Genomic DNA, 22,237 nt, shown 5'->3' on the forward strand with positions numbered 1-22,237 from the left:
GTTTCTTTATTTTTAAAGTGAGGGTGTTAAGACTAGATGAATTTTAAAATAACAACTTTAAAATTATGTCTTTATGATTTTTAACATCTGAAATATCTCAGACCACACATCGGCTATGTATTTTCCAACATAAAAATTGAAAAGTCATTATGCTGCTGCTGCTAAGTCGCTTCAGTCGTGTCCGACTCTGTGTGACCCCATAGATGGCAGCCCACTAGGCTCCTCTGTCCCTGAGATTCTCCAGGCAAGAATACTAGAGTGGGTTGCCATTTCCTTCTCCTGAAAAGTCATTATGTGAGGAAGTAGTTTTCTTGGAAACATTTTTGACATTCTGTGCTTGAAAGTTTCAGTTTTAGTTCAGCTCAGTTGTGTCCTACTCCTTGTGACCCCATGGACTGCGGCACTCCAGGCCTCCCTGTCCATCACCAACTCCTGGAGTTTACTCAAACTCATGTCCATTGAGTCGGTGATGGCATCCAACCATCTCATCCTCTGTTGGCCCCTTCTCCTCCTGCCTTCAGTCTTTGCCAGCATCAGGGTCTGTTCAAATGAGTCAGCTCTTCGCATCAGGATGCCAAAGTGTTTTAGTTTTAGCTTCAGAATCAGTGCTTCCAATGAATATTCAGGACTGATTTCCTTTAGGATGGACTGGTTGGATCTCCTTGCAGTCCAGGGACGCTCAAGAGTCTTCTCCAGTACCACAGTTCAAAAGCATCGATTCTTCAGTGCTCAGCTTTCTTTATAGTCCAGCTCTCACATCCATACATGACTACTGGAAAAACCATAGCTTTGATTAGATGGACCTTTGTTGGCAGTGATGTCTTTACTTTTTAATATGCTGTCTTGGTTGGTCATAACTTTTCTTCCAAAGAGTGTCTTTGAATTTCATGCTGCAGGCACCATCTGCAGTGATTTTGGAGCTGAAAAAATGAAATCTGTCACTGTTTCAACTGTTTCCCCATCTATTTGCCATGAAGTGATGGGACCAGATGCCATGATCTTAGTTTTCTGAATGTTGAGCTTTAAACCAACTTTTTCACTTTCATCAAGAGGCTTTTTAGTTCCTCTTCACTTTCTGCCATAAGGGTGGTGTCATCTGCACATCTGAGGTTATTGATATTTCTCCCAGCAATCTTGATTCCAGCTTGTGCTTCTTCCAGCCCAGTGTTTCTCATGATGTATTCTGCATATAAATTAAATAAGCAGGGTGACAATATACAGCCTTGATGTACTCCTTTTCCTATTTGGAACCAGTCTGTTGTTCCATATCCGGTTCTAACTATTGCTTCCTGACTTGCATACAGATTTCTCAAGAGGCAGGTCAGGTGGTCTGGTATTCCCATCTCTTGAAGAATTTTCCACAGTTTATTGTTATCCACATAGTCAAAAGCTTTGGCATAGTCAATAAAGCAGAAATAGATGTTTTTCTGGAACTCTTTTGCTTTTTTTGATGATCCAACGGATTTTGGAAATTTGATCTCCGGTTCCTCTGCCTTTTCTAAATCCAGCATGAACATCTGGAAGTACTTCATCAGGAAGTACTGGCTTGGAGAATTTTGAGCATTACTTTACTAGTGTGTGAGATGAGTGCAATTGTGTGGCAGTTTGAGCATTCTTTGACATTGCCTTTCTTTGGGATTGAAATGAAAACTGACCTTTTCCAGTCCTGTGGCCACTGCTGAGTTTTCCAAATTTGCTGTCCTATTGAGTGCAGCACTTTGACAGCATCATCTTTCAGGATCTGAAATAGCTCAACTGGAATTCCATCACCTCCACTAGCTTTGATCATAGTGATGCTTCCTAAGGCGCACTTGACTTCGCATTCCACGATGTCTGACTCTAGGTGAGTGATCATACCATCGTGATTATCTGGGTCGTGAAGATCTTTCTTGTATAGTTCTTCTGTGTATTATTGCCACCTCTTCTTAATATCTTCTGCTCCTGTTAGGTCCATTCCATTTCTGTCCTTTATCGAGCCCATCTTTGTATGAAATGTTCCCTTGGTATCTCTAATTTTCTTGAAGCGATCTCTAGTCTTTCCCATTCTGTTGTTTTTCTCTATTTCTTTGCATTGATTGCTGAGGAAGGCTTTCTTATGTCTTCTTGCTGTTCTTTGGAACTCTGCATTCAGATGCTTATATCTTTCCATTTCTCCTTTGCTTTTCACTACTCTTCTTTTCACAGCTACTTGTAAGGCCTCCCCAGACAGCCATTTTGCTTCTTGGGGATGGTCTTGATCCTTGTCTACTCTACAGTGTCACGAACCCCCGTCAGTAGTTCTTCAGGCACTCTGTCTGTCAGATCTAATACATTGAATCTATTTTTCACTTCCACTGTATAATCGTAAGGGATTTGATTTGGGTCATACCTGAATGGCCTAGTGGTTTTCCCTACTTTCTTCAATTTAAGTCTGAAGTTTGCAATAAAGAGTTCATGATCTGAGCCACAGTCAGGTCCCAGTCTTCTTTTTGCTAACTATGTAGAGCTTCTCCATCTTTGGCTGCAAAGAATATAATCAATCGGATTTTGGTGTTGACCATCTGGTGATGTCCATGTGTAGAGTCTTCTCTTGTGTTGTTGGAAGAGGGTGTTTGCTATGACCAGTGCTTTCTCTTGGTATAACTCTATTATCCTTAGACCTGCTTCATTCCATACTCCAAGGCCAAATTTGCCTGTTACTCCAGGTGCTTCTTGACTTCCTACTTTTGTATTCCAGTCCCCTATAATGAAAAGGACATCATTTTGGGGTGTTAGTTCTAGAAGGTCTTGTAGATCTTCATAGAACCATTCAACTTCAGCCTCTTCAGCATTACTGGTCAGGGTATAGACTTGGATTACCATGATATTGAATGGTTTGCCTTGGAAACGAATAGAGATCATTCTGTCATTTTTTAGATTGCATCCAAGTATTGCATTTCATACTCTTTTGTTGACTATGATGGCTACTCCATTTCTTCTAAGGGATTCTTGGCCGCAGTCGTAGATATAATGGTCATCTGAGTTAAATTCACCCATTCTAGTCCATTTTAGTTCTCTGATTCCTAAAATGTTGACGTTCACTCTTGCCATCTCCTGTTTGACCACTTTCAGTTAACCTGATTCATGGACCTAACATTCCAGGTTCCTATGCAATATTGCTGTTTACAGCATCACACTTTGCTTCTATCACCAGTCACATCCACAACTTAGTGCTGTTTTTCCTTTGGCCCTGTCTCTTCATTCTTTCTGGAGTTATTTCTCCACTGATCTGCAGTAGCATACTGGGGACCTGCCAACCTGGGGAGTTCATCTTTCAGTGTCCTTTCTTTTTGCCTTTTCATACTGTTCATGGGTTTCTCAAGGTAAGAATACTGAAGTGGTTTGCCATTCCCTTCTCCAGTGGACCAAATTTTATCATAACTTTCCACTATGACCCGTCCGTCTTGGGTGGCCCTACACGGCATGGCTCATAGTTTGATTGAGTTAAACAAGGCTGTGGTCCATGTGATTAGATTGGTTAATTTTCTGTGATTGTGGTTTTCAGTCTGTCTGCCCTCTGATGGAGAAGGATAAGAGGCTTATGGAAGCTTCCTGCTGGGAGAGACTGACTGAAGGAGAAACTGGGTCTTATTCTGATGTGAGGGGCTATGCTTAGTAAATCTTTAATCCAATTTTGTGTTGATGGGTGGAGCCTGAAAATTTAATGATGTAATAAGCCATTTGTTCTCAATATGTTCATATTTTTTCCTTCAAACAACTTGTAATTTTGATGTTAGAGTGAAATAACTGAGTAAGCTATAGTTTTAAAAGCAGCCTTTTTAGTTTTTATGAAAGCCTAATTATGTTAACATTAATCTTTTTTTAAATGTTAAGTTTCAGATGCTGCTGAAGGGCTTTCACTGTATTTACTTGATGATGAACCAGACGGGCCATTTTCTTCATCGAGCTTCAGTGGATATAACCGAAGTGGAAATAGCCATGACCCAGGGAAAGCCAAATCATTTCGAAATAGAGTTTTGCCGATTAAGCAAGGTAAGAAATAAATATGAACTGGGCATTTATTCTTTGTTCCTTTATCACAAATCCTTTAAAAGCTGATATATTTAGGTAGTAAAATTTAGTATGTCCTTAAAATTAATGAGGATTTCAATATTGTCAAATTTGAGGCAGATAGGATTTCATATGCACATTTCCAAACATATCTTAGTTTTTTAAAATAAAATTTAAAATGAGTAGGGAAGAAAAACTAAATAAAGTTATTTTTCCCTGAGCATATAAAACCCAGACTGTTTGACATATTTAAGATTGTTCATTTTATTAAACCACATTAAGGAAAAAGGAAAAAAAATTCAGTATCATCTTTAAATAGGCCTAATATTTCTAAGGGCTACCCGTATTTTACAAAGGGTTTATGTCAAGAAATGAGCCTTCTTTCAGTCAACACCCACTTTTGAAACTTTCTTTTTGTTTTCCAGTTATATAACTCAAATTATTATCTTTCTCCGGGGCCTGCTGTCTCAATAATTCAGGGGTTTTCAGACTGCTCTACCTATTTCTTGGTAATCCACAGAGGTACTTCAGAAAGTCGCAGAAGAACTTTCTCCATTCAACCAGAACAACTCTTTTTTTTGTTTTTAATTTCATGTGATGAGCTTTGAGCTTTCATATAGCTTTCATTTGAAGAATAATTTTCATTGCTAAAAAGGAAATCACTGACCTAATAATTCATTATCATGTACATCCAGTTTGGACCATGTCTGGCGGCATCGGTTATAAATACTGAACGTTATGCAAACTTTATGTTGTAGACCCTGACCATGTTCAAAGGAAGTTCTGATGTAGTCATCTGTCTGAAGTTTGGAAGAATGATTACTATTCTTTTACAAATATCTTTTTTTGGAATATATACATTCTAATTTATATAAATTTAATGAAAGATTAAGTTGTTTATTATTATTAAATAGCTTAAAATATATATTCTAAAATTATATTTTATGTTATAAGACAAATATTGAAGCATCTGATTACTTTAAAATAATTAGTGGCTTCATTTTTCCCAGTCTATATCTTTACCTTCACCTTTGATCCTGCTATACATTGTATATTCATTGCCACTTCTCTTTTTGTCCTTTCCTCCACTGTCAAGCTTTTAGAAAGTATAGCTTCTACTTTCCACCTCTGTTTTCTTTCAGCCTAAACATCCCTTTATCCTTTGTAGTCTTACCTCTGCTGCCACGACTCCCCAAAAGCTATTCTCCTCAGAATCACCAGTAATCTTCAGTGACCAACCAGTGTCCTTTTCTTAGTACCCCACCTCCTTGATCTCTATATCTTTACATGCTATTGACTACCTGCTTTAGGAATTGCACTGCTTAGCTTCTATACTCTACTGATTGTGTATCTCTGTTTTGCCTATATTTCTATATTCTTTTCTTTGGCCCTACATGCCTCCTATTTGCAGTTTCTCACTTTTTTTTTGTCTTTTACAAATAAAGGAATCTAATAACTACATCAGTCATCTTTATGCTGCTGCTAAGTCGCTTCAGTTGTATCTGACTCTGTGCGACCCCATAGACGGCAGCCCCCCAGGCTCCCCCATCCCTGGGATTCTCCAGGCAAGAACACCGGAGTGGGTTGCCATTTCCTTCTCCAATGCATGAAAGTGAAAAGTGAAAGTGAAGTCACTCAGTCATGTCTGACTTTTAGCGACCCCACAGTCTGCAGCCTACCAGGCTCCTCCATCCATGGGATTTTCCAGGCAAGAGTACTGGAGTGAGGTGCCATTGCCTTCTCCGGTCTTTATGCTAATAACTCCAAATCCATATATCTAGCCCTAACATCTGTTTGTTCTATTAGTATAATTTATAGTACTTCCTAAAAAAAGGTTCCCTTGTGTGCTTAGCATCCATTTTTCTGTTTCAAGTGTGCTTCTTTCTCTGCACTCGCTATTTTAATGACACCATCATCTTCTGAGTCATCCTGCTTAAAATCTTACAATGTTCTTTAACTCACCTTTTATCCCTCATAAGTGTCACATTCTAAGTTTTGTAAATTCTACAACTTTTAATATCACTTAAATCTCTTGTCTACAGTTCATATTGCTATCCCCATAGTTTTTTGCCTAGTCTAGTAGTCAACGTGGGTGGTCACAATGAGATACTACAGACTGGGTAGCTTAAACAACAGATACTCATTTTTTAGCAGCTTCATTGAGATACCATTTGACATTTAAAAATTGTATGTTTAAAATGTACCACTTGATATTTTGTTATATATATATATATATATATATATATATGCACTGAGAAATGGCCACCAGAGTCAAGCTAACATTATCCATCACCTCTACATAGCCACTGTGTGTGTGTGTGTGTGTGTGTGTGTGTGTGTGTGTGTGTGCACGCATGCATGTGTGGAGAAGGTTTAAAGTCTAGACTCTTAGTGAATTTCAGGTATACCATACAGTATTAACTGTTGTCACCATGCTGTATATTTGATATCCAGAATTTATTCATCCAGAATAACTGAATCTCTGGACCCTTTTACCAACACCTCCACATTTTTCCTCCCTCTAGCTCCTGGCAGCCACCATCCTACTCTTTGCCTCTATGAGTATGACTCTTTTAAATTATACATATAAGTGATATTGTGCAATATTTCTTTTTCTGTATGTTGCTTATTTTGCTTAGCCTAATGTCTTCCAGTTCCATGCATGTTGTAAATGGCAGGATTTCTTTCTTTTATCCATTCATCTGTAGGAAGATTGGCTGTTTCCATGTCTTGCCTCTTATGAATACTGCTATATGGAACATGGAAATACAGACATATCTTCAAGATCCTGATTTCTATTTCTTTGGATATATGCCCAGAAGTAGGATTGCTGAATCAAATGGTAGTTCTGTTTTAGGGAACATGTTTACTGATTTCCATAATGGCTGTACTGATTTACTTTCTCTCCAACAGTGTGCGAGGGTTCCCTTTTCTCTTTATCCTCCCTAACACTTATCTTTTTTCAATTTTGTATTTTATTATTTAGTTTTTAGAAATTTTTGGCTGTGCTGTGCAACATGTGGGTTCTTAGTTCCCCAACCAGGAATTGAACCTACACCCCCTGCATTGGAAGTGTGTAGTCTTAACCACTGCCAGTCTTTATCTTTTCAATATTAGCCATCCTAACAGCTGTGAACTGATACCTGATTGTGGTTTTGATTTTCATTGCCCTGATGATTAGAGATGTTGTGCACCTTTTCATAAATCTGCAATAGACATTATTTTCTCACAGTTCTGAATGCTCAAAATCCAAGATCAAGGTGCCAGCAGGATTGGTGTCTGGTGAGGACTTTTCTTCCTCGCATGCTGATGGCTACCTTCTCTCTGTGTCCACATGTGGCTGTTTCTCTATATACACAGTCAGGGAGAGCCAGAAAGCATTGGTGTGTCTTTCTCTTCTGAGGATGCCAGTCCTAGTGCATTAGGGCCCATCTACCCTTATGATTTCTTTTAATTTTAATTATTTCTATAAGGGTCTTGTCTCAAAATACAGTCATATTGGGGGCTAGGGCTTCAACATATGTATTTGGCAAAGGTGGGAGGGCACACAAAATTAAGTCCATAACACTTATGCCAATCTTGTAGTTATGATTACCATACAACCCTACTCTTTGTTCTCTCCAGTTTTTCCAGTCCACTCTCCTGTTTTCCTCCTACCCTGCTTATCTTTGCCAATTATTTTTTATCTTTAAATGTTGAAATATATCAAGTCTCAGTCCTCAGTCACCTTCTTGCTCTCTCGGTGAGCTTTCTCAGTTCTCTTCACCCTAAATGTTACTTCTTTACTGAAAATTTCCAAAACTATATCTTCAGCTCTATTCAGGTCTCCCTTGATTTCTAGACTGCGATATCCACCTGATTTTCTTTTTCTTCTTAAAATGCCTTAAGATTTCTGGTAGTATTTAAATCTGGAATCTCTATTTTTTTCAACAGCTTGCCCAAACCTATTCTCCTTCATTGTTCTCTAACCAAGCAAAATATCTCCACCATCCACCAAGTTATTCAGGCCATAAAACTTTGGAGTTGACTTTCCTTTTTACTTAGCATTTCATATCCAGACAGTCAAAAAATCCTGTCAGTTCGAACTATAAATGTTGGTTCTGATAGCTCCTCCAGAAGGAAATATGTAAATACAATCACTTATCATCACCTCAATTGGTATATCTCTCATAATATATTACATATCATGTCTATTACAGTGTACTGTCAATTGATCTCTGCTTCCAATCTTGCCCCTTCTCTGTCTGGTCTCTGAACAGCAACCGTTGGTGTTCAGACACTCAGTCGTGTCCAACCCTTTGCGATCCTATGGACTGCAGAATGCCAGGCTTCCCTGTCCTTCATCATCTCCTGGAGCTTGCTCAAACTCATGTCCATTGACTCAGTGATGATGCCATCCAACCAGCTCGTCCTCTGTCATCCCCTTCTCCTCCAGTCTTCAATCTTTCCCAGCATCAGGCTCTTTTCTAAAGAGCTGGCTCTCTGAAACAGGTGGACACAGTAATGGAATTTCAGTTTCAGCATCAGTCCTTCCAATGAATATTCCAGGGTTGATTGCCTTTAGGATTGACTGGTTTGATCTCCTTGCTGTCTAAGTCTTCTCCAACACTACAGTTCGAAGGCATCAATTCTTAGGCACTCAACCTTCTTTATGATTTAACTCTCATATCCATACATGGCTACTGGAAAAACCATAGGTTTGACTAGATGGACCTTTGTTGGCAAAGTAATGTCTCTGCTTTTGAATATGCTGTCTAGGTTAGTCATAGCTTTCCTTCCAAGGAGCAAGTGTCTTTTAATTTCATGGCTGCAGTCACAACCAGCAGTGATTTTGCAGTCCAAGAAAATAAAGTCTGTCACTTTTTCCATTGTTTCCACAACTATGCCATAGCACAGCAACCCTCAGTTCAGTTCAGTTCAGTTGCTCAGTCGTGTCTGACTCTTTGCGACCCCATGGACTGCAGCATGCCAGGCCTCCCTATCCATCACCAACTCCCGGAATTTACCCAAACTCATGTCCATTGAGTCAGTGATCCCATCCAGCCATCTCATCCTCTGTCGTCTCCTTCTCCTCCCGCCTTCAGTCTTTCCCAGCATCAGGGTCTTTTCAAATGAATCAGCTCTTCACATCAGGTGGCCAAAGTATTGGAGTTTCAGCTTCAACATCCGTCCTTCTAATGAATATTCAGGACTAATTTCCTTTAGGATCTCCTTGCAGTTCAGGGACTCTCAAGAGTCTTCTCCAACAGCATAGTTCAAAAACATCAATTCTTTAACACTCAGCTTTCTTTATAGTCCAACTCTCACATTCATACATGACTACTGGAAAAACCATAGCCTTCACTAGATGAAACTTTGTTTCATAAATAAAAAAGCAGAGACAAAGTAATGTCTCTGCTTTTTAATATGCTGTCCAGGTTGGTCATAATTTTTCTCCCAAGGAGTAAGTGTCTTTTAATTTCATGACTGCAGTCACCATCTGCAGTGATTTTGGAGCCCAAAAAAGTAAAAAAAGTCTGCCACTGTTTCCACTGTTTCCCCATCTATTTGCCATGAAGTGATGGCATCAGATGCCATGATCTTCGTTTTTTGAATGTTGAGCTTTAAGCCAACTTTTTCACTCTCCTCTTTCAATTTCATCAAGAGGCTCTTTAGTTCTTCTTTGCTTTCTGCCATAAGGATGGTGTCATCTGCATATGTGAGGTTACTGATATTTCTCCCCACAATCTTGATTCCAGCTTGTGATTCATCCAACCCTGTGTTTCTCATGATGTACTCTGCATATAAGTTAAATAAGCAGGGTGACAATATACAGCCTTGATGTACTCCTTTTCCTATTAGGAACCAGTCTGTTATTCCATGTCTAATTCTAACTGTTGCTTACTGACCTGCATACCGATTTCTCAAGAGGCAGGTCAGGTGCTCTGGTATTCCCATCTCTTTCAGAATTTTCCATAGTTTCTTGTGATCCACACAGTCACTTTGGCATGGTCAATAAAGCAGAAGATGTTTTTTCTGGAACTCTCTTGCTTTTTAAGTGATCCAGTGGATGTTGGCAATTTGATCTCTGGTTCCTCTGCATTTTGTAAAACAGCTTGAACATTTAGAAATTCACAGTTCACGTATTGTTGAAGCCTGGCTTGGAGAATTTTGAACATTACTTTACTAGCGTGTGAGATGAGTGCAATTGTGCGGTAGTTTGAGCATTTTTTGGCATTGCCTTTCTTTGGGATTGGAATGAAAGCCGACCTTTTCCAGTCCCGTGGCCACTGCTGAGTTTTCCAAATTTGCTGGCATATTCAGTGCAGCACTTTCACAGCATCATCTTTTAGGATTTGAAATAGCTCAACCAGAATTCCATCACCTCCACTAGCTTTCATCATAGTGATGCTTCATAAGGCCCATTTGACTTCACATTCCAGGATGTCTGGCTCTAGGTGAGTGATCACACCATTGTGATTATCTTGTTTATGAAGATCTTTTTTGTATGGTTTTTTGTGTATTCTTGCCACCTCTTCTTAATATCTTCTGCTTCTGTTAGGTCCATACCTTTTCTGTCCTTTATTAAGTCCATCTTTGTATGAAATTTTCCCTTGGTATCTCTAATTTTCTTGAAGAGATCTCTAGTCTTTCCAGTCTATTGTTTGCCTCTATTTCTTTGCATTGATCGCTGAGGAAGGCTTTCTTATCTCTCCTTGCTATTCTTTGGAACTCTGCATTCAGATGGGTGTATCTTTCCTTTTCTCCTTTGCTTTTTGCTTCTCTTTTTTTCACAGTTATTTTTAAGGCCTTCTCAGACAGCCATTTTGCTTTTTTGCTTTTCATTTTCTTGTGGATGGCCTTGATCCCTCTCTTCTATACTGTGTCATGAACCTCTGTCCATAGTTCATCAGGCAGTCTACCAGATCTAGTCCTGTAAATATATTTCTCACTTCTACTGTATAATTGTTAGGAATTTGATTTAGGTCATACCTGAATGGTCTAGTGGTTTTCTGTACTTTCTTCAATTTAAGTCTGAATTTGGCAATAAGGAATTCATGATCTGAGCCACAGTCAGCTCCCAGTCTTGTTTTTGCTAACTGTATAGAGCTTCACCATCTTTGGCTGCAAAGAATATAATCAATCTGATTTTGGTGTTGACCATCTGGTGATGTCCACATGTAGAATGTTCTCCTGTGTTACTGGAAGAGGATGTTTGCTATAACCAGTGTGTCCTCTTGGTAAAACTCTATTAACCTTTGCCCTGCTTCATTCTGCATTCCAAGGCCAAATTTGCCTGTTACTCCAGGTGTTTCTTGACTTCCTACTTTTGCATTCCAGTCCCCTATAATGAAAAGGACATCTTTTTTGTGTGTTAGTTCTAGAAGGCCTTGTAGGTCTTCATAGAACCATTCAACTTCAGCTTCTTCAGCGTTACTGGTCAGGGCATAGACTTGGATTACCGTGATATTGAATGGTTTGCCTTGGAAACGGAGAGAGATCATTCTGTCGTTTTTGAGATTTCATCCAAGTACTACTGCATTTCGGACTCTTTTGTTGACTATGATGGCTACTCCATTTCTTCTAAGGGTTTCTTGCCTTCAATCACAAAAAATTAACCAATCTAATCAGATGGACCACAGCCTTGTCTAACTCAATGAAACTATGAGCCATGCCATGTAGGGCTACCCAGGACAGATGGGTCATGCTGGAGAGTTTTGACAAAATGTGGTCCACTTCAAAGGGAATGGCAAACCACTTTAGTATTCTTGCCTTGAGAACCCCATGAACAGTATGAAAAGGCAAAAAGATAGGACACTGAAAGATGAACTCTCCAGGTCGGTAGGTCCCCAATATGCTACTGGAGATCAGTGGAGAAATAACTCCAGAAAGAATTAAGAGATGGAGCCAAAGCAAAAACAACACCTAGTTGTGGATGTGACTGGTGATGGAAGCAAAGTTTGATGCTGTAAAGAGCATTACTGCATAGGAACCTGGAATGTTAGGTCCATGAATCAAGGCAAATTGGAAGTGGTCAAACAGGAGATGGCAAGAGTGAACGTCAACATTTTAGGAATCAGATAACTAAAATGAACTGGAATGGCTAATATTAACTCAGATGATAGCAACCATAGCACTCTTTTAATGTAAATTGAATCCTGTCATTCTCTAGCTTTAAAATTCTACATTGGCTGTCATCTCCAACTTATTTCCTATTTTTCTCTTCTACTCTTAATTTTACTGGTTTCTGTTTCCTCCAGTGTTAGTCCAGATATCACCTCATTCAGTTTTTTTTCTCAAATACTGCCTCAGCTGAAAAGTCTTCCCTAGCTATTATACATACATTCACACTCTTTTCTTTACCTACTTTTCCTTTTCTTTATAACCCATTTTAGTACTTGAAATTATTTATTTGTCTGCTTCATTGTCTCTCAGGGTTTCACACTAAAATATAAATTCAAGGAGCAAATACTTTGTCTCATCATTGCCATATTCCATTGTCCATTGCCATATTCCAATGGCATTCCATCAATGCCAATTCCAATGCAATGCCTAATGAATGCATAAGATTATTCTGAATATGTGCCCATGTTCCCTCCTAGAGTTCAAGCCCTTAAATTTTTGCCTAGCTTTTTCATCCCCCGTCATCCCTACATAGTCCCTTCATCCCTGCGAAAATTAGTCAGACAAAAATAAAATCCTTAGTATCTTCCATTTCAGGAGCTTCCCTGGTGGCTTAGTGATAAAGAATCTGCCTACTAATGCAAGAGATGTGGGTTCGATCCCTGGGTTAGGAAGACCCTCTGGAGGAGGAAATTGTAACTCACTCCAGTATTCTTGCTTGAGAAATCCCATGGACAACAGAGCCTGTCAGGCTGCAGTCCACGGGGTTGCAAAAGAGTCAGACATGACTTAGCATCTAAACAACAACATCTTCCATTTCAAACAGATTTAAATTCATACTCCAACACTCTGTATGGTTTTACCCCATCTATATTTGGGCACGAAATATTTTTTGACAGTTTCTTAATTTTTGAACATACATAATCATCAGTGTCAAAGCTTAACTTTAAAAAATTTATTCATCTTGATTTAGATCACTCCATTGATGGACCCCTTACAAATGGTGATGGCAGAGAGCCCCGGACAGGAATCAAGAGAAAACTACTTAGTGCATCAGAAGAAGATGAAATCATGGGAAGAGAAGAGAAAGAAAAAAAAGAAACAAAAGAGAAATCACATTTATCCTCCTCAGAGAGTGGAGAGTTAGAATCCAGTTTAAGTTCTGAAAGTACCTGTGGTTCTGATTCTGACTCTGAATCAACTTCCAGAACAGATCAAGATTATGTAGATGGAGACCACGATTATAGCAAATTCATACAAACTAGGCCTAAAAGAAAACTCAGAAAGCAATATGCCAATGGAAAAAGAAACTGGAAAACGAGAGGCACGGGAGGAAGGGGCAGATGGGGCAGATGGGGTAGATGGAGTAGAGGAGGCAGAGGAAGAGGAGGCAGGGGACGAGGCAGTCGAGGAAGAGGTGGAGGTGGTGGGAGAGGGAGAGGAAGAGGGAGAGGCGGAAGAGGTGCTTCTAGAGGAGCCACCAGAGCCAAACGTGCACGTATCACAGATGATGAATTTGATACTATGTTTTCAGGACGCTTCAGTAGACTGCCTCGAATTAAAACAAGAAACCAAGGCAGGAGGACTGTTTTATATAATGATGATTCTGATAATGACAATTTTGTGTCCACTGAAGATCCTCTGAATCTTGGTACATCCAGATCAGGCAGAGTGCGTAAAATGACAGAAAAAGCCAGGGTTAGCCATCTCATGGGATGGAATTATTAGCAGTTAATAAATTTAGAATAATTTAAAAAATTCAATGGCCTTCTACTGCAGGGAATTTACCAGGAAATCTACAAAGCAAGTTGTGTGGGGACTTCTGCTTCCTTTCACATTGGTGCTTTTCCATTATGCCAGTATACATTTGTTTCAAGACTTTTGATCTCCACACTTCATTTGTTCAAACAAGCCTTACTCATTAGGCCTTAAATTTTAAAAAAAATTCTACACACACACACACACACACACACACACACAACCACAGACACACTACAGATTTACTACATTAAGGGAGCATTCAGCTTCTTAAGAGTAGCATGACATTTTTATCTAAATGGAATATCCCTCTTTTGCTTTTGTATCACAGAAGTATAGCACCTTCTTACAGAGTTTTATATAGTTTGTTTTTGCCATTTTGATTCTTGTACCAGTAATAATAACTTTTGCACAATACACCAATCCTAAAGGCAGCTATTAAATGTTTACAGTTTCTATATTGTAAGAACGATCTGGATTATTTTACTCTTCCCAGGCCAAACTTTCATGAATTGTACTGAACTGAAGTATATATTTATACTACAGTTTTTTTTGGGGGGTGGGGGGTTCTTAATATGCTTTTCATTGATTTGCTTAATTCATGTTAAAGGTAAGAAAGGGTTGGTGCCTTGTAAATATGTAGCAGATCTTTGTGGTGTGTCCTGATGTGTGCATTAACTTTATTAAAAAAGAATACTTGAGGTATCAATCTAGACAAGGTGCCAAATGCAAAAGTTTCTTGCATCCATTTTCTTTTTTCTGTTATATTTTATTGCATTAATAGAACTTGTGTAGCTTAAAGAATAACTTAAACATTTGAAAAATCCTCATCCACAAAGAATAACTGAATAGTAGCTCAGCTACCTCTATTAACTACAACTACTGGAAACATTAAGAAAAATAGATGCTGTTATTCATTACTAACTAAGGAGAAATAGAACAAGCATGGTAGGAATGAATACTCATAAGTTATAAGCTGAGAGGTTGTTGATAATTGTATTGGCTCTCAAATGAATAGTTGTAATTAAATTTTCTCAAGTATCATAACCTCTACCTTATTAGGCTTTTCTTAGAGCGTATTTGTGTAAGTAGACTTGATCTACTGCTTATATATCCCTGCTACCACTTGCTATTTAACGGCTGTGAGTGACTGGTATTGAATTTTAAAATGTAGCACAGCACCTAGTTTGAGTTCGAATGTTTTAGCTAGCTAATATTTTGAATCAATGTAGGTTCAGCTCATACCATTCCAAAGGGTTCTTCTGTTAATCTTTCAGAATAGAACCTGGTTGCACTGCACACTGATATTTTGAGTCATTATTTTATAGATTAAAAATAAACCCTATGGTCTTGTTTACAGCAGTAGAGTGCACATTGGTTCCATAAGTGAGCTTGAGTTCCAAGATGAATTTTACTCCTCAAATTTGAGGGATTGCAAATTTGCTAATTCATTAGATAACCTAGATTTTTGAGGTAAGAATAATATTGATCTCTGTTTTTGTAACAACCAGTTTGCCCATAGATCAAACTTATGGAATAAAAGGAACTTCTTAATATATGCTTAGTAATCCCAGGATATTTCTTAAGCTAATGTATTTGTCTCATGTTTTCATTCATTTCATGCATCTGAAAATCCTTAAGTGCAGAGGAAGGAGTACACACATAGAATTGCTTTTTTGGTTGGGTTGGGTGGGGGGTTTTCTTGGACTAACATCTTTAAGCAATTTTCACTTGCAGTAGAAATGATGTTCAGGCTTTAAGAAAGTATTGCAAATTATTAATGGAACTAATTTATATTTCCTGACAGTAGATCAAGTTTATTTTTGGTTGTTGTAGTCTACTTTTCACTAAACCAAAATTACTTCTGGTTGTAACTCAGCTGCCACTTTTAACCCATAATATAGATTTAAAAACATTCATGTTTAAAACTCTACATTTGATTTTTGATAAAATGTACTATTTTAGTTATTCATATCTTGGACATTTAGACTAAATTTGTGCCTGTGTTTTCCTGGAATTGATAACACTTTGGCCTACCCTATTCAAAGTAACATAGTTACTTAAATTCATGGATATATCCAAATGTGTATCATGTATATCGTTGTAGTGTGAAAATTTTTTTTGACATTCTTCTATGAAGAGCTGACCTCTTGAAATGTAGAAGAATTGCCATTTGTGTGGTTTAGCTATCTCAAGCTTTATTTATAATTTATTTTGAAAAATAAAAATGGCACATTTATTTCCCAAATGTCAAGATTTTCTAGGTTTAGATAATTAGAATAAAAAGGGTGAAGACATTTTAAAGAATATTTTATATGTAGTGAGATACTGTGAAAATACTAGTGAACAGCATTTTGCTGTAATGTTGATTTCAGTTACTAGGATGTAAAGAGTTAGTCACCAGGGTATGTTAGATGAGCATAGTTTTCACTTACTACAAAACAGATAATTTTCTGTTTGCATGCAAATTATTTTAATAAGTGTAAAAATAAAAGTTTGGAAGACAGTGTTTTTACCTTTATATCTGGACTCCCACCCCCCAATTTATACTTTGCCTTTTTTTTTTTTTTTGTAATATCACCTCTTGTGAATGTGTTGTAATTTGTATCGCATTGATATTTTATCACTTTAATTTTTTAGAGGTTCTTTAAACCTAAATAAGATCTGGGTTTAGCCATAGCAAAGCAAGTAGGAAATGAGCTAAGAAATTTGAAAAAAAAAAAAAAAAAAGTCTAAATTTTAAATGAATTTCTAAGAAAAAAGTTACATTTAGGTCCATGAGAGCATATACATGTACAAGCCTATTCCCGTTCTAGATATTAATAGTCAATGAATTGTAATGTTTCTCATGAATGCTAATAATGTTTAAATTCCAAGCTTTAAGATTCTAGCATGTGTATCTGTTTATGAAACAGATTGTGTTGCTTCTATGGCTTGTTGTGTGTATCTCTTCCAGCAACAGGATGCTCTCTAAAACATTTCACTGGCCTCTTGTGTAATGACTAAATTTGTGTGTGTGTGCGTGCACACATGCACTCATGTGTGTGTGTGCACAGATCTATATGTAGATTTTTTCCCCTCAATTTAACATGTTTTATCTCAGACATTTAAAAAAAAAGTTTATATGGAAGACAGCTGTATTCACTGTCTACCAATTCATTGCTTCTGTTGTAAAGCACTTACCCTGTATATATACTGCTTGATTATCCATATCATTATGCCTTCTAGATAAACAATCTACCTTTTGCTGTGTACGTATGCCCTATTTTTAAAATTTAATTTGCCCTTCTTTCATGTGTTTCTTTGTCCGTTTCCTTTCCCAGAGATCAGGCTTGTGCTCAAATTCTTCCATACAGCACTTTGTTTCACCCAGAGGCTAGGAAACTGAGTAAAATTATTAAATCTTATTCTGCACAACTGTGTGCTCAGATATCTAACTCAGCCTTCCAATATTTTAAAGTAAATTTGAGTGATTTATCTTTGTCATTACTTTTGTTGTAATCCTAGATTGTCATCAGATAATAGCAGAATGATTGAAATAGAAAGATGTGTATACCACTTCTAACTTTTGATAAAAGCTTTTTGGAGAATTTTTCAAAATTTGTATCTTGTAGTGATAAAATTAAACATCTATTACTTGCTTATATATCTCGGGAATTATTTTATGCACATTTATCAACTGGTACTTAGGTTTAAAGTTGGCATTTTCTTTTTAAGTTGGAATTTTCACATCCACAGAAGGGAGACTTAACTACATAATTTTCAGTATACTTTGATATCCTGCCTTTTAAACAATAACCAACATTTTGAGTTGGGAAATACATAATTATTTCTGGGGGAAGAAATGGAACTTATAACATTTAAAGTTCATTGTTTTAAATGTTAATTCCATCCCCAACATTTTTGTGTTACGTGAGGCTTTATGAAAGTTATTGAAAGTAGAATATTCAAAGATCATTTTCCCAAATTTAACAAGTTTTGATTAAATTTTAATTATGAAGTTAAATTATATTTATGGTGCTGTATTTTATATAATATCTATTGTCCTCAAATTTCTTGACATTTATTTCTCATATAGTCTTATCCTTATTTCCTATTCCATCATTTCTCTCTTGCTTGCTCTTACCTTCATTTCTCTTTCTGCAATGAAGACTGTACCTAATTTAGCAAACTTCAACAAAACTGGCAATTTATGATTCATTGATGGGAGAAGTACAGTAGAAAGGCCCTGCAGTTTAGAGTTAAGATGTGTTTGTTTATTTATATGTGTGCCCATTTGTTACTCTTAGACCTATCTTAATTAAATTTAGAATATGATACTTTGACATAAAAACATTGTAAGTATTTTCTAAAAAATAAAACTATTGATACATATTAAAATTGCCATTGGTAATTGACTTTTGAAATCACATACAAGAATATTTAGAAACCCACTTGGGAAATGTGATTTACATGTGTCACCAGATACATATTAGGCAGTACTACAAATGTTAATTCTTTAAACAATACTGTGGTGATGGCAATCAGTAATTTATTTCTTTGTCCTGTAACTTATCATCCTTGTCTTTTGTAATTCCTAACAAAGTATTAACAAAATTGTACCTTATGTTTGTTCTTAGTATCCGTAAATTTTAAGGTGGAAAATCATTCAGTTAATAGTTGATGTGATGTTGTATATGGACAAAATGTCCATTAAACTAAAATTCAGTAAAGAAAGGTAAACTAAACTGGCTTGGTTTATAAAAGATGTTTTGTTTGGCAGTTATTAGTCATTATAAGCAATTATCTTCAAAGAAAAAAAAACTGGACTAATTTGTTGCCATTCTTTATGGGATGTTTACAATAAAATTCCAAGTTGTTTGGAATCAGTTGCACTCTTGCTGCTTTGTGCTTCAACTCAGATACTGGAGATAAATTAACAAGAAGAAAGAAATATGGAGTTACCTTTCCATTATCCAGCTTCAGAGACTATAACATGTAACTCGTAGGCCTTTCCTTTCTTGTTTCTTGTAATATAGTATTTTATTGTTATTATTTTAGTCTAAGAAACTAGGGTGCTTCTTCCTATCAAAGAAAATTAAGGTGTTTTTTTTTTCCTTAGTTTCAGATATTCTTTGGGTCATTTTTAGGTAATAACTATGTTAACATTTCAAATGTGGGCTGCTTGGTGCATTAAAAAACAGCCTGCAAAGCTTTATTTAACATTTTGTTTTATAGAGAGAGCTCTTTGAAATGAATATATTTCTGATGTGTTTAAAACTTCTTACAAGCTGTAGCAGCTGAGCTTATGAATCTCCACCATTCTTATTTGTAGTAAAATTGCCCACAGAGGCTTAACTCTATTATAAATGGTGCTTTGATTCAATGTACGTGAAAGAGGGAGAGAAGTAAGGTTAGAGGTAACTTTTGAGCCAGGAAGTGAAGGGTCATTTAATAAGAATATTCCACTTCTGCAACTAAATGGTTGCTGAGAATTTTCTTCCCAATGGTCAGAACTCCATTTGCTTCAAGGTAAGTAAGCTGGCTAAAGACTGGACTGTATGTTTTATACATACACTGCATTTTGTGCATTTAGAATTAAGAAATAAGGTATTTAGAAAAAATTACTACCTCTGCCTTCCAGCATCATCCTATGGCTATGAGAGTAGTCCACATTTTTGCAATATTTGGAGATTGAAGTGGAGATACATTGTTTGGTATTTATGTGTAGTTGCTTGATTGGTTAAAGATAGCCCTCTTTAAAGATACAGAAGTGTACCTTAAAAATCATTTATTAACAGGCTCTGATGTTTTCTGACTTCACCTGATAGTTTTTTTTTTTTTTTAATTTAAATTTATTTATTTTAATTAGAGGCTAATTACTTTACAACATTGTCTTGGTTTTGCCATACATCAACATGCATTGGCCATGGGTGTGCACATGTTCCCAATCCTGAACCCCCCTCCCACCTCCCTCCCCATACCATCCCTCTGGGTCATCCCAGTGCACCAGCCCCAAGCTTCCTGTATCCTGCATCGAACCTGGACTGGCGATTCATTTCTTATATGATATTATACATGTTTCAATGCCATTCTCCCAAATCATCCCCACCCCTCCCTCTCCCACAGAGTCCAAAAGACTGTTCTATACATCTGTGTCTCTTTTGCTGTCTCGCATACAGGGTTATTGTTACCATCTTTCTAAATTCCATATATATGCGTTAGTATACTGTATTGGTGTTTTTCTTTCTGGCTTACTTCACTCTGTATAATTGGCTCCAATTTAATCCACCTCATTAGAACTGATTCAAATGTATTATTTTTAATGGCTGAGTAATATTCCATTGTGCATATGTACCACAGCTTTCTTATCCATTCATCTGCTGATGGATATCTAGGTTGCTTCCATGTCCTTAAGATTGTTGTTATTAAGTCACTAAGTCTTGTCAGACTCTTCTGTGACTCCATGCACTGTAGCCCATCACCTCTGTCCATGGGATTTCCCAGACAAAAATACTGGAGTATGTTACCATTTCCTTCTCCAGGGGATCTTCCTGACCCAGGGATTGAGCCCCTCCTTTCCTGCGTTGCAGGTGAATTCTTTACCTTTGAGCCAACGGGGAAACCCTTTTAAGATAGAAAAAGTAAATAATTTTTTATAACAAAATTTTACAGCAGTATTCAGAGGATCCACTTTTTTCCTAGTTGGGAAGGTCAAGGACAGAGTGCTGTCTACCCTATTCTTGAGTTATATGTCACTGATAATTTAAAACTACTTTCCATAAATGCACAAAATAAATTAAAACCTATGTATTAAGCCTGTGGGTTGGTTCTCTTTGGATACTTAAGCCTGTACACTTACGGTTGCTTTCTTAGGGCTTTTATATAAGTACTTAAAAGAATTTTTTTTAATGCTACTTATTGTCAGTAAACCAAATATATCATTAAATAAAAAAGAACTTTTTATGGTATCAATGTTTTACTGAATTTTGAAGAAAATTTTTTTCCTATTTTTGTAACTTTAGTATTTGCCAGCTATGTCAGTTGCCTTAATAAAGTTACCTCTCACTTATCAATTATAAAAAAGCTAATAAATAATTCTAACTTTTATTAATTATTAACAAATTAAACCTTAATTTGACATTGGAGCATTTTTAAAAACAACTTTTAAACTAGTATCCTTTAATTTGTAAACTTTATATACTGTTAGATTGCCTTCTCAGCATGTTTATGTTCTTCAGAGAATAAGTTTTATAGTAAATATATGAAGAAATAAAAACATTTTAAATTGCTTGATTTAGGTTATTAATATTACTTGGTGGAATTTATTCATTTTTAAGAATGCTTTTGTGGTTGATTTTTGTCATGTTACAGTTCTAAGTAGTATTTGTATTATCACAATGTTACTTTATATTTGGTATTTTGTGTATTCTGTCAAGTAATTTAAGGTATTAAAACTCTGAAGGTGTTTTTTAATTTCATTTTTCTTTGCTTTTTAGAAAAAGTTTAGAATATCATGCTTAAATGAGATATTTCAGCCCAAATTAAACATTAACTCATTTATTAGAAGTTTTTTTTTTTTTTTTTTTTTTTTTTTTGTAACTGTTGGGTATTGTTCACCTAAAACATTAATGATATACTGGTCGTTCTGAATTTTTTCTGTTTGTTAATTTTTTTTTTTTTTAATTTGGCTGCTCCAGATCTTAGTTGAGGCATGCGAGATCTAGTTCCCTGACCAGGGATCAAACCCGGGCCCCTGCATTGGGAGCACAGAGTCTTAACCACTGGACCACCAGGGAAGTCCCTATTTGTTAAATTTTAATTTATAAATTAGAGCACACCTTGTATACAAGAACATAAGTGTTAATTTTATCTAGTCTGATGGTATGGAGTAGTAAGTGCTTGATCATAGTCACATTGCCTTTCACTTTTGAAGGATGCTATTCATTTTTATTGTTAATTGTGTTGAGTAGTTACCATAATATAGGAAAATACTTATTAAGTGATATATTTCTATTCTCCAGTCACCTCAAAAATATGACTGGTAAATACGTTTCAACATTGTCAAGATATTCATCTTTTATCACTTTGCTTAATTATTCAGGTAAAAGTTGTTGGAAAAAAATCTGAGATAATGAGTTACATTCTTTTTCCAGATATGTATGAAGATCTCCTTCATAAAAGAAGATACTTACAACCAGGAATTTATAGCCTATATTCTTCATATCAATGATAAGAGGTGGCTAAAAGAAGACTGATTTATCCCTTCTCAGGCTTGTTTATTTGTTTGTTTTATTAATTCAGTCAACATGTATTAATTAATTTACCTTTACTGAGTACTTGTTATGTGCCAAGCATTGTGATTTTT

General features: G+C 36.5%; 1 protein-coding gene and 1 non-coding gene across 5 annotated transcripts in view; one reads left to right on the forward strand and one right to left on the reverse strand.

Annotated features, from left to right (window-relative positions):
• BRWD3 (bromodomain and WD repeat domain containing 3) overlaps positions 1-18,617 on the forward strand; it is a 163,605-nt gene extending 144,988 nt beyond the window's left edge. For all 4 annotated transcript variants that reach the window (XM_055564901.1, XM_055564902.1, XM_055564903.1 and 1 more), the window contains 2 exons: positions 3,853-4,011; positions 13,106-18,617. In XM_055564901.1, the coding sequence (XP_055420876.1) occupies positions 3,853-4,011; positions 13,106-13,860 (914 nt within the window). In that variant the 3' untranslated portion in view covers positions 13,861-18,617. The remainder of the gene's footprint in view (positions 1-3,852; positions 4,012-13,105) is intronic.
• A 2,979-nt stretch (positions 18,618-21,596) lies between these two features.
• On the reverse strand, positions 21,597-21,668 carry TRNAG-CCC (transfer RNA glycine (anticodon CCC)). The gene has a single exon. It is a non-coding gene; the product is annotated as a tRNA-Gly (tRNA).
• Between the last annotated feature and the right edge of the window lie 569 nt (positions 21,669-22,237).

The sequence above is a fragment of the Bubalus kerabau genome, chromosome X (genome assembly GCF_029407905.1).
Source record: "Bubalus kerabau isolate K-KA32 ecotype Philippines breed swamp buffalo chromosome X, PCC_UOA_SB_1v2, whole genome shotgun sequence".
NCBI lineage: Eukaryota > Metazoa > Chordata > Mammalia > Artiodactyla > Bovidae > Bubalus > Bubalus kerabau.